At 47.0% G+C, this 11,649-nt stretch overlaps 1 protein-coding gene across 1 annotated transcript; it reads right to left on the bottom strand.

Moving 5' to 3' along the window:
- Positions 1-276: 276 nt before the first annotated feature.
- Mettl21a (methyltransferase 21A, HSPA lysine) lies at positions 277-10,477 on the bottom strand. The gene is made up of 4 exons (XM_070018448.1): positions 10,402-10,477; positions 9,614-9,802; positions 7,250-7,361; positions 277-2,657 (listed from the first exon to the last, which is right to left on the bottom strand). Exons 2-4 carry the CDS (start codon positions 9,755-9,757, stop codon positions 2,260-2,262), a joined length of 654 nt encoding a protein of 217 aa, XP_069874549.1. The 5' UTR covers positions 9,758-9,802; positions 10,402-10,477; the 3' UTR covers positions 277-2,259.
- Positions 10,478-11,649: the final 1,172 nt, after the last annotated feature.

Below are 11,649 nucleotides of genomic sequence, written 5' to 3'. Positions count from 1 at the left end.
ACAACGTGTTCTTGATGATTTACTTTTGTGCGTGTTCTATTTGTAGAACAAAAGCAGGGGGGGAAAACATCTTTTTAATTCTTAGTCAATATGGTATAAAAATGAAATATATAACCCAGTAGCTTCTACACTTAATATCTAGGTGAGTCACTGAATCCCCACCTTCACCCCACCCCACTAAAATAGACCTAACTTCCAGAGTTGAAGATGTTCAAATGAAGGAACTGAACAACTGATATATCATTTTTAATAACAGCTCAATGAGACTGGGTTTTCATTACAATGCCAGTGAAGTTTTCATTTGAATTGTTTTCCAAGATCATCCATGTTTATGGTACAATACTGGCACTTTGCCGTAAGTATGGACACTTCCAGTTCATGTGCATTGACCATAGTTGTATTAAACAAGTACATCACAGAATGCTCACAACTTTCAGTTCACTTTTATTAAACTATTTGCAACATAGAAAATAACATCACTGGATATTCTCACATCCAGAATATTTACTAAAAGGTTAAAAAAATGTCATTAATATTCAGCAAAACAAATCTCTCTCATACCAAATACCATAATGGGATTACAGGACTCCTGTGGGCTAGATAGATTTGTTTAATCTGCTATGTAAAAGTTCATACATGACCACATTCATACAATCTACCAAAGATAATCACAAAGCAATGTAGCAATCATCTAGTCCAAAGACTCTCTGGCTGGGGATGTAGCTCAGTGGTAGAGTGCCTGCCTAGAGCAAGGAACACCCTAGGTTCCATACCCCAGAACCAAAAAAGACAAAAGTGATTAATGCCCTCTCAAGGGCATGTCTCTTTCATTATTTGGTTAAGATACACTGCCTGTGGAAAGCAACAGTGGAAGAGGAAGGAGCACTGGGCCTTCTGAAGCTTGAGCTTGCTACTGTGCATACTGGCACTGATGAGCGATTGTAGACAGAATAAGGGAGGAACTTAACATGGGGGAACTAACCCCTTACAAAGGTATGAAATTAAGGAAAAGCTATGTACAAATGTACAAAACAAATGTACAAAACGGCAAAAGGGAAGGGGAAAACCATAGCTGTGGACTTACAGACACCTTACTCTACTCCAAGAATTTAGGTGCTTTCAAATCTAAAATTTTAGTTTTATTCATTCCTTTGTTTATATGGCTAAACCTGAAATTCAGCCAAAAAGCATAATGTGAGACTAGAACCCTCACATCCTATTAGAAAAAAACAAAAACAAGTGTTTGAGGCTTAAAAAAGGCAAAAGATTTCAACAGCACTAAGTCAGGAAATACATGTTAAATCTCAATTTTCAGAAAACTGGAAAACTGGAATACAAATACCATCTCAGAATGTGTTTAAAGTAAGTTATATGACTTAACCTTACCAATGCAAGTCACTAGTTTAAAGACAGCTGCATACCAGCCCCTCATTACATCTCGATGAACACCAAGAGGGACCAACACAGGATAAAAAATTAAAATTAACAAAAACAAAAAACAGGAAGTGGCACTATGGCTCAAAGTGGTAGAGCACTAGGCTTGAGCAAAAGAGCTCAACTGACCAAAAAAAAAAAAAAATCCCCATATTTCATTTTCATTTAATGTGAATCCAATTCCAGAGTGAGTAAAATATCACTGAAAGTGACGGCATAGAACAAGCACTGCCTTGTTCTGAAATGGGGTTACATGGCCAGCATCAGTGGCCCATGCCTACAATCCTAACTACTCAGGAGGTTGAGATCTGAGGACCACAGTTCAAACGCATCCTGGGCAGAAAAATCCCCAAGACTCTTTTCTCCAATTAACCAGCAAAAATCCCAAAGTAGAAGTGTGGCCCAAGTGGTAGAGCACCATCAATGAGTGAAAAAGCTAAGCAAAAGAGTGAGGCTTTGAATTTAAGCCATAGTACTGGAACATAAAAGAAAAAATAAGTGAGTATGAGGCCAAGTGTAGTGACGCTCACCTGCAATCTTAACTAAACAGGAGGATCGCTATCTAACGCTAACCCTGAGCAAAAACCCTAAGACCCTATCTGAAAAATAACAAAAGCCATAAAGGGCTAGAGGAATAGCTAAGTGGTAAAGTACTGCCTAGCAAGTGTAAATCATTTCAAACCCCAATCCTGCCAGAAACAAACAATAAAAACTTGTCCACATGGTTTGTCCCTTGAGTAGCTTTGGACAGAGACTAGTGCAGGAAGCTATTTCATTAGAGTCTAAGACACACTCTTTGACAACATTCTTACAGAGTACAGCCACCTATAAGTCCTCCTTTTGGTTTCTCTTCTGTGCTTTGTAAATATATATGTCTTTTTCAGAATCATAGTGAACCTTACTTACAGTAAATTGCCTCTCCAGCATTGCTAAGAAGTTATTATCCCGTTCATAGCGGATTCGGCAAGCTAAAAGAATCACCGAGTGATTGCTACAGAGATATTCCAGTGTATGAAGAAGATCTGTGAATGTTTCTTCTAAATATATGATATCAGCTCCAAGTATCAGGTCAAATTCTCCAGGTGAGAAACTCCCCAGATTCTGGCCCCAGGTCAGCTCCTTAACAACTGCTTTGGTTCGGATATGGGGAGGTAAGTTGGCTTGAACATTTGATTTAAGAAACTCTAAGGCTACTTTTCGATCGGTGATAGTCACATGAGCACCTACAATGGGGGATAAAGAAAAGGTAATGGACATATCAATGCAAGTCCTGCAGGGAGAGAGGGGGTCAGGTTAAACACCGAGTGCATGTGAATATTCCACCTGATAGCAGGGCCCTCTGTGGAGCTCACCATGTCCCAGCAGTGGCTGGCAGGCAGTGACTTCTGCACTGGCTCTCGGCAAAAGGAGCCCTGGCATCTGCCTCTATGACAGTCCAGCTGTTTGCTGAAGTTGTACTCACAAATTAGTCTCCAACTGACCCAGGCTGAGGCTTCTGAACTGGGCACCCACCCTTTACCCATTAGGTAAAACAGAATTCAAGAATGAAAAATTCTGTTAGCAGAATATAATTACTGAGCAGATACCAAAAAAGGGGAAACAGCTTTGTAGCTTTAAAACAGAATCACAGTTCAGAACCTAAGGAATGCCACAACCTGTCCCCTAGGCTGTTTTGAACCAGCCAACTTATGTGGGTTTATGGAATATACATATTATATATGTAATATATATAATATATATAATTTCTTCTGAATTACTATATAGTTTTCAGGTAAGTTTGTTTGTTTAAGTTTCTACATTCAGTACTGAACAATTAATGAAGTCATATTTTATTAACCTGTTTCTTATAGGTTGGTGACTATTATCTGTTTTTCTTTTTGCTAGTACTGGGATTTGACATCAGGGCCTTGCACTTGACTTTCTTGCTCACAGATGGTGTTCTACCACCACTGCCAGCCTGGCTTTTTGCTGGCTTTTTAGAGATAGAGTGTTGCAGACTCTTCTGTTCAGGCTGGCTTCAAACCACTATCTTCCAGGTTTCAGCCTCCTAGGTAGCTAGGATTATAGGCTTGAGCCACCACCAGCAATATCTAATTTTGAACCAATATGCATGAAGAAACTGACCTGTAGTTACTCTGAAGATAAAGAAACCATGTAAGATCAGACCTAATATACTCATGCATAAAATATAATCCTATTAGGCCCAAGAAATTCAAATTTATCTTTCATTCTTTCATAAAAGTTTTTCTCTATTGGATATGGTGAATGACTATATCTCAACACTTGGAAGGATAAAGCGGCAAGACAGAGAGTTCAAGGCCAGCCTGGGCTACCATAAATTTTGAAGCCAGCTAAAGCAACATAGTAAGACACTCTCAAAAGGACACTCTACCTCCATACACCAAAACAAAACAACAGTATTTTCAATTATTTGCATTTGTTTTTAGTCTCTACTTTCCCACAAGATTCTGGAACAGCTTCAGTCAGCACCATTCCACCGGCAGCTTATACCCTTATCTTGACATGTAAGATTATGACAGTATGCCACGGAGTCTGTGATACAGCTGAAACACTCAAGCTGTCAGAGCACTCAACCCTGGACCCACCGCTCTGACCACTGCCAGACAATGTGCTACTACCCAATAAGCGGAAATAAATGAGAGATTCTACTTCTTCCGTCAATGAAAATTACAGACAACCTTTCTAAGTGTGGCTAAGAACTTTTATCTCTGGATTTCACAGTCCACAGAGCACTCTGCTGGCAATACTGGAGTGACCCATCTTGCAACCATTACCTGAGCATTCATTCTAATGCCCCTCTGCATGATTTCAGAGGTCATTTAACTTCCCAGGTATTTCAGAAGTCTGAACAGGATCTTAATGTCAGATGACCATTCCCTATAAACTCACTGGTTCTACTGGAGGCCACCATCAATCAGAGGATGAAAAACTTAGCCCCATAGAACTGACATTTAGGGCTGGGAAGGTGGCTCAGTGGTAGAGTGCTTGCCTTGCATGCATGAGGCTCTGAGTTCGATTCCTCAGCACCACATAAGCAAAAAGAAAAAAGCCGGAAGTGGCGCTGTGGCTCAAGTGGTAGAGCCCTAGCCTTGAGCTGAAGAGCTGAGGGACAGCGCCCAGGCCCAGAGTTCAGACCCCACGACTGACCAAAAAAAAAAAAAGAACTGACATTCAAACAAGGACATAGCAACAAAAATGTTAATGTTGTTTCCGTTTGTTTTGTTCTGAACACCGGATTTTCACATGGATGGAGCCCAGGGTAGCTTCAAACTTGAGCTGCTCCTGCCATGCCTCCCAAGTGCTCCGATGACAGGCATGAATACCTGACAGGATGTTTTTTAAAAGAAGAATATCCAGAATGTTAGTTGATGATCCAAGCTAGATTTAAGAAAATAGAGCAGGAAAGAGAAGCATGAAACATCCAGAGGTAAGCAGGCTGGTGTAAAGGATCAAGGAGACAGGTGACTGGGTAAAGACGTAACAGCATAACCATATGCATGTCCATATTCCCTAATTCCAACCCAACCTACAAAATCTTGTTTTGAAGTAACTCAAAGGCTAGGGAGATTTTCAAGTTGAGAAGCAGAACCATTTTCATATGCCATCCACATTCCATTAGTTTGTGGCCTTAGGCAGTTACTTTACTCTCTGCTAATCCTCCATTTCACTACTTGAAAAGAACTTTTAAGTAGCTCAGATCTACTTACCAAATGAGGGTTACTATGAGAATGCGAGACTGTCAATCTACAGCCTAATTGTTAATATGCATAGAACATGATATGGCTCACTTGGGGAGAATAAGAGGTTTTTGTGGCTCCTGAAATGCCTGTAACACAATGTGATGGGTTCAAAATACTCGGGGAATCGAGGGCCTTAACACCAATGTGGTCAGAGTACCAGCAAGGCTGGTTATTAGCCTGGAAGGTGGTCTCAAAAGAAAGCTCTGAGGGCCCACTCCAGAACCTCTGAATCAGAAACTACACTGTTAATGAGAGCCCAGATGGCAATATTAGGAAGCCTCTTAAAAGATCTTAAAAGCTTGTCTAGCCAGGTGCTGGTGGCTCACACCTGTAGCTACTCAGGAGGCTGAGGTATGACGATTTCTGTTGGAAGCCAGCCTGCACAGCAAAGTCCATGAGTCTTTTATCTCCAATAAGCTTCTCAGAAAAAGCCAGAAGTGGCACTGTGGCTCAATTGGTGGAGCACTTGCCTTGAGCAAAAAGCTCAGGGACAGCACGGCAGCCTTGCGTTCAAGCCCCAGAGCTGGCAAAAAATTAGTCTACACTTCTCACTGGATACCTCGAACTGTCTTGAGTCAGAAGTTGTAGGAAGAACTTAACAGAAAATAATAAAAATAGTAAGATTTTAAAATGCTCTAGATTAGCCAGAGATGATGCTTCCATACCAGTGCTGCATGTCTGTAATCCTACTTGGGAGGCTGAGATACAAAGATCATGAATTCTAGGTATCCTAGCCAACATGGTGACACACTCTCTAAAAGACCTCAATTAATGGTTTTATAACAAACTAAAAAATAACAAAAGTTAATGACTATAATCAAAGCACTTGAAAAGCTGAAGCTGGAGGGTCATATATTCCAGACCAGCCAATGCTGGAGGGAGGGAAGGAAGGAAGGAAGGAAGGAAGGAAAGAAGGAAGGAAGGAAGGAAGGAAGGAAGGAAGGAAGGAAGGAAGGAAGGAAGGAAGAAAGGAAGGAAGGAGGGAGGGAGGAAGGAAGGAGGGAGGGAAGGAGGGAGGGAGGAAAAGAAAGAGGGAGGGAGGAAAAGAAAGAGGAAGGGAGGGAGGAAAAGAGGGAGGAGAAGAAGGGAGGGAGGGGAGGAGGGGAAGAAGGGAGGGAGGGGCGGGGAACAAAAGGAGGGAGGGGAAGGGAAGAGGAGAGGGGCTGGGAAGGGGCAGGGGAGGGGGAAGAAAAGGGGAGGGAGGAAGGGAATGAAGGAAGGAAGAAAAAAAGAAAAATATATTAGTTCAGATTTATAGACTGTTAATTTTTTTTTTTTGGGGGGGGGTCTGTCATGGGGCCTGAACTCTGGGCCTGGGCGCTGTCCCTCAGCTCTTCAGCTCAAGGCTAGCGCTCTACCCCTTGAGCCACAGCGCCACTTCCGGCTTTTTTCTTTCTGCTTATGTGGTGCTGAGGAATTGAACCCAGGGCCTCATGCATGCAAGGCAAGCGGTCTGCCACTGAGCCACCTTCCCAGCCCTTAATATATAATTTTATTTACATAATTTTTTGTGACAGGGTTTCACTATGCGCCTCAGGCTGACCTCAAATTCATGATCCTCCTTTTCCAGTTTTCCAAGTACTAAGATTATAGGCATGTACCACCATACTTGGATTATTAATAAAATGTTTTAAAATAAGATGACACAGATTTTAGAGGAGCTGATCCTACCCAGAAGAGGAAAGCCAGCAGTTTCCTCGGCAATTAATGAAGGAAAAGGCATTGCCTCACCAACTTAAATCCAACTACCCCGTAAGCACTTTAGACTAAAGGAATTTACAGATGGGCTTATATTCTTGAAATCAAAGCAACTTTAAGATTATAATATCAGCATTATAGAATTAAAGGGAACAAGGCAATCTCCCAGGAGAAGGATAAATTACAGGTCGAGAGAAAAAGAGAAGAAACTAGCCACAGGAGTTAAAAGCACCACAATTGGCCCACAACCTGAAAGCACAAAGGGAATTAACCAGGTGAGGGGGAAATTACAAATGGGTTGTGCTAACAAGATCAGATGCACCTTTCAATGAGGTTAGCCAGCACATCACACTCACCCAGCAGGGCAGCCACTATGCCCACCAGCCCTGTGCCAGCACCCAGCTCCACGGCAGAGCAGCCCCTGAGCTCCACTGTGCCCATCTCCAGATATGTAGAAAGAACGATGGCCTGCATCAAAACACAGTTGTAATTATGATCCACATGAGCAAGTGCTTCAAGGCTGCAGAGTATCTGAAGGCCCAGGTGCTGGCAGAGACAACACCCGTGCCCCTCCTCTTGGGTGAGCTGGGAGTCCCAGCTTACTGACAGTAACTTAGCTACAGTCTTGCCACTGGGAGGAAATCTAGAGCAAACACAGACACAGGGGAAGAAAAGCCCCACAAAGGGGAGGGAGATAGGAACCCCACAAGCTTTGGTGGGGCTCGCTGAATGGCGAAGTTTAATGTTTACTATGTCACAGCACTTTTACACTGAAGTTTGCTAAAGCATTCCAATAGAATTGACGTGAACAATCTCTGTGACTGTTTAAGGTAATGTCCAATGCCTCAGCCTAGTCAAGTCAGCAAAGCCACACCTTCCTTCACCTAAAGGGAAAGAGCAGCACTATGCCCAAGGCTCCCTGAACTCTGTCACTGACCATCACTGACCCAGAGACCCATGGCATCTGTTTTGGGACATTAATAGTAAGTTTGCCAAAGTTTTGGAACTTGATGCATGAAGTAGTAGTAGTATTTGCTTACAATTATGTTTAAAAGGTTGTGCTTTTGTAATTTTTACTATAATTTGTCGGGATACGCAGTAGGAATATAATTGGCAATTGCTTGTTTTGCTGAGTTTTCTTAGTCTTGTTCTTCACTATCTTTCTCACTTGCTACGGGAGTAGTTTTCATGTCATTTTAGATTGCATTCATATAAGTGGTTATGTCATGCCAGAACATACTAGTTTTTTTTTGTTTTGTCTTGTTTTTTGTTGTTTTCTTGTCAGTTGTGGGGCTTCAATGAGGGGCCTGCATGCTCCCCTTGAGCAGTTTTGCTCAAGGTTAGCGCTCTACCACTTGGAGCCACAGCACCACTTCCAGTTTTCTGATGGTTAACTGGAGATAAGAGTCTCAGGGGCTTTCCTGCCCACAGAACTTCAATCCTCAGATCTCAGCCTCCTGAGTAGCTAGGATTACAGGCATGAGTCATCAGCACACAGATCATAGTAGTATTTTTATTCCTATTTTCCAGACGCCTAACCGTGTTAAAATTGTGTTTATTCTGATCCTATAATCCACTTGTTTCAGGACTCATCCTCCCCAATCCTAACGCGGTGCTTGGGGCTGAGGGCTTGAGCCACCTTCACCAATCAGAGGCAGAAAACAAATAATTGTACAACCTATTCACAACTCTGGAAAATTTAAAAGAAAACCCATGGCATTTCTTTGGGCTGTAGTCACTTTACATATCTTTTGCACCAGCACATTTAAAAGACTTAATGAGGGGCTGGGAAGGTGGCTCAGTGGTAGAGCGCTTGCCTTGCATGCATGAGGCCCTGGGTTCGATTCCTCAGCACCTAAACACATAAGCAAAAAGAAAAAAGCCGGAAGTGGTGCTGTGGTTCAAGTGGTAGAGCGCTAGCCTTGAGCTGAAGAGCTGAGGGACAGCGCCCAGGCCCAGAGTTCAGGCCCCACGACCCTACCCAAATAAAAAGACTTAATGAAGGTCTAAACTAGACAAGGTTCAAGCTTACCTGTCAATCATGTGGGTAATTAATTACTGCAAGCCATTTCACTATCTTTTGCTTTGAGTGACTCCCCTTTAAAATGCTAAGTATGTGGTTGGATAAACAGAGTGACTGATAGGGTTTAGGGGATGATGAAAATTAAAATCGAGGCAGTAAAGAATTAGTGTACTTAGAATATTCTTTTTTTTTTTTTGTCGGTCATAGGGCTTTAACTCTGGGCCTGGGCCCTGTCCCAAAGCTTTTCAGCTCTAAGCTAACACTCTACTACTTGAGCCACTGTACCACTTCGAGTCTCATGGCCTTTCCTGCCTGGGCTGGCTTTGAACCACGATCCTCACATCTCAGCCTCCTGAGTAGCTAAGTGTGAGCCACCGGCATCCGACTTCAAATATTCTTTTAAAACCCACTAAAAAGTCCTTAAAACTCTCATCTCCAATTACCTGCCCCACCCCTCCCCAAAAAAGCCAGAACTGGAGCTGTGGCTCAGGTGATAGACCGCTAGCAGAAAAGCTCAGGGATAGTGTTCCAGGCCCTGAGTTCAAGCCCTAGGACCGGCACACATACACACACACACACACACACAATCAAATGTGTGTGCTTTACATCAGTGAAATACATGGAATAAGAATTCTATCTCAGTAATGCTGGGGCTTAGAGCTGTGCACGTTCTCAGAGGTTCTCTGAGCCGACTTACCGCATCCCACACCACAGCCGCCACTCCCAGGTGTCTCCAGTCCTGCCGGATCTGGATCGTGCGCTTTGCAAAGGAGAAAGTGGCAAGAGGCTTGTGGAATTTCTGGAGCCCCATTCCTGACTCCTCGTAAGGTACCAGGGCCATTGTGGGGGGGGGGGGGGAGGCAGGAGTCCAGTCCTCTGGCGAGACCTGTGCAAAAGAATCCCGTGTGACGCTCCAGCCAGGAATTGCATCCTAGGTTAAATAATTCCCCTTCAAATAATCTGGCAGGTTTGCAAGTTGGAAAGCATAAATGGGTTGAGGCCGGGGCTGGTGGATCACATCTGTAATCCCAGCTTTTTAGGAGGCTGAAATCTGAGGACGATAAAAACCTCAGAGGATTTATCTCCAATTAACCAGCAGAAAGGCAGAAAGGTTCAAGTCCTAGATTCGGCGAGGAAGGGGAGGGGAGGGGAGGGGAGGGGGGTCGGTCTTAAGTCCCTCAGCCCGGCTATCCACCCCCCCGCCCCGCCCCAGTCTCCTGGGAAATGAAACTTGGCTCTGAATTATGGGTGTCTAGGGGCTAAAACACTTAGAACGTTGCGGCTCCGGCGCGGGTTCGGAGCTGCACGCCCCCAGACACCCCCATGCGCGGGCGGGAGGCTCCCGGACCGCCGGGCCGCGGCCGAGGGTCGGGCCCGGGCCTTGCGGTGGGGGTCCGCTCCCCCCCCACCCCGCCCCAACAGCCGCGTTCGGCGCGGACCGCCGTGGGGCCCAGCCTGCGGGCGCCCCACCCGCCTCCTCCTGACCCGGGCTCGGTGGACGAAGCCCCGCGTCCCGGAGGCTGGGAGTCGGCACGGCCTCCGGGAGGCTCCGGAGGGCGGCGCGCCGCGGGGCGTGCGGGGCTCGCCGGCCTCCGGAAGGGCCGATCCGTGCGGGGCCGCGGCGCTCCGGGATCCCGGTCCGGGGCGGGGGTGGCGAGTGAGGAGGCCGGTCCACAGGGTCCCTGGAGGCGCCCGCGGGAGACCGGACCGCCGGCAGCCTTCGGGACGCCCGGAGCCCCGGCGCCGCCACGCGGTCCCCGCCCGGCTGGGGGCGGACGCAGCCCGGGGCGGGACCCGCGCTTCCGGTGCCGGGGGGAAGCCGGGGAGATCCCAGCGCCCCGGGGGCCCGGGACGGGCGCGGAGGTCCGGCGACACCCACCGGGGAGCCCCGAGCCCGGCACCGGTGCTTCTCGCCGCCTTCGGCTCGGGCCTTCCGCCGCTGGGCGGTGGCGCGGCGTCTGCGCGGTCACCCGGGGGTCCCGGCCGCGCGTCGGCCGATCGGAGGAGCCGGGGGCAGACCGCAGCTAAGGCCCGGACGGGGCGCGGACGCGTGGCTCCCGGGCAGCGAGTGCTTGTGGCTGGCTGGGGAGGGGGGGCCTTGAACTCAGGACCTGGGCGCTGTCCCTGAGCTTTCTTTCATCAAGGCTAGCGCTTGAGCCACAGCTCCACGTCTGGCTTCTGGGTGGTTCACTGGAGATGAGAGTCCCACCGACTCTTCCTGCCTGGGCTGGCTTCGAACCACGATCTTTCAGATCTCGGCTGAGTAGCTCGGATTACAGGCGTGCGCCACCAGCGCCCAATCAGGCTCGGGTTCTTCCTTGGGCCGGGCGGAAACGCTGGGCAGGGAGACTGCCCTTGCCCCGTGTTCCTCCTCCTCCTCCAGGCACCTTAGCGCCAGCCAGAGCAAACCCCCGACCCTGCCCGGTGTCTGGGTGTCTGGGTGTGGGTGGGCAGAGCCTCGGCTCTGGGAGCCCGGCGCCCCGGCCTCGGGTCTCGCCCCTCGCGGCCTGCAGGGGGCGTGCCGCCTCTCCAGACTTCTTCCACTGCCCGCAGGAGCTGGAGCTGAGCTGAGCTTTGGGGACCTGCAGGAAGGGCTTTCTTCTTTATGTATTCTTATATGTATGTGTGTGGGGAGGGGGGGGGGTCTTCTTTCCTTCTCCTGTGTCTCTCTTCGGGTCTCCTACTCTGATTGCCTCTGTGTTTCTCTACCCTTCGACCTTTACTTTTCCTAGT

This window comes from Dipodomys merriami, unplaced genomic scaffold, assembly GCF_024711535.1.
Source record: "Dipodomys merriami isolate MVZ:Mamm:240054 unplaced genomic scaffold, mDipMer1.0.p SCAF_1, whole genome shotgun sequence".
Taxonomy (NCBI): domain Eukaryota; kingdom Metazoa; phylum Chordata; class Mammalia; order Rodentia; family Heteromyidae; genus Dipodomys; species Dipodomys merriami.
Note: the sequence above shows the minus strand (reverse complement) of the source record. Positions and strands in the feature narration are given on the sequence as shown.

Excerpts from the sequence above, each read along its gene's own strand:
- Mettl21a (XM_070018448.1), bottom strand. The coding sequence starts at position 9,757 with ATGGCCCTGGTACCTTACGAGGAGTCAGGAATGGGGCTCCAGAAATTC. Across the intron at positions 7,362-9,613 it reads CGGCTGTGGTGTGGGATGCG|GCCATCGTTCTTTCTACATA; the intron begins GTAAGTCGGCTC and ends GTTTTGATGCAG. Across the intron at positions 2,658-7,249 it reads CATAGTGGCTGCCCTGCTGG|GTGCTCATGTGACTATCACC; the intron begins GTGAGTGTGATG and ends CCCCCATTGTAG.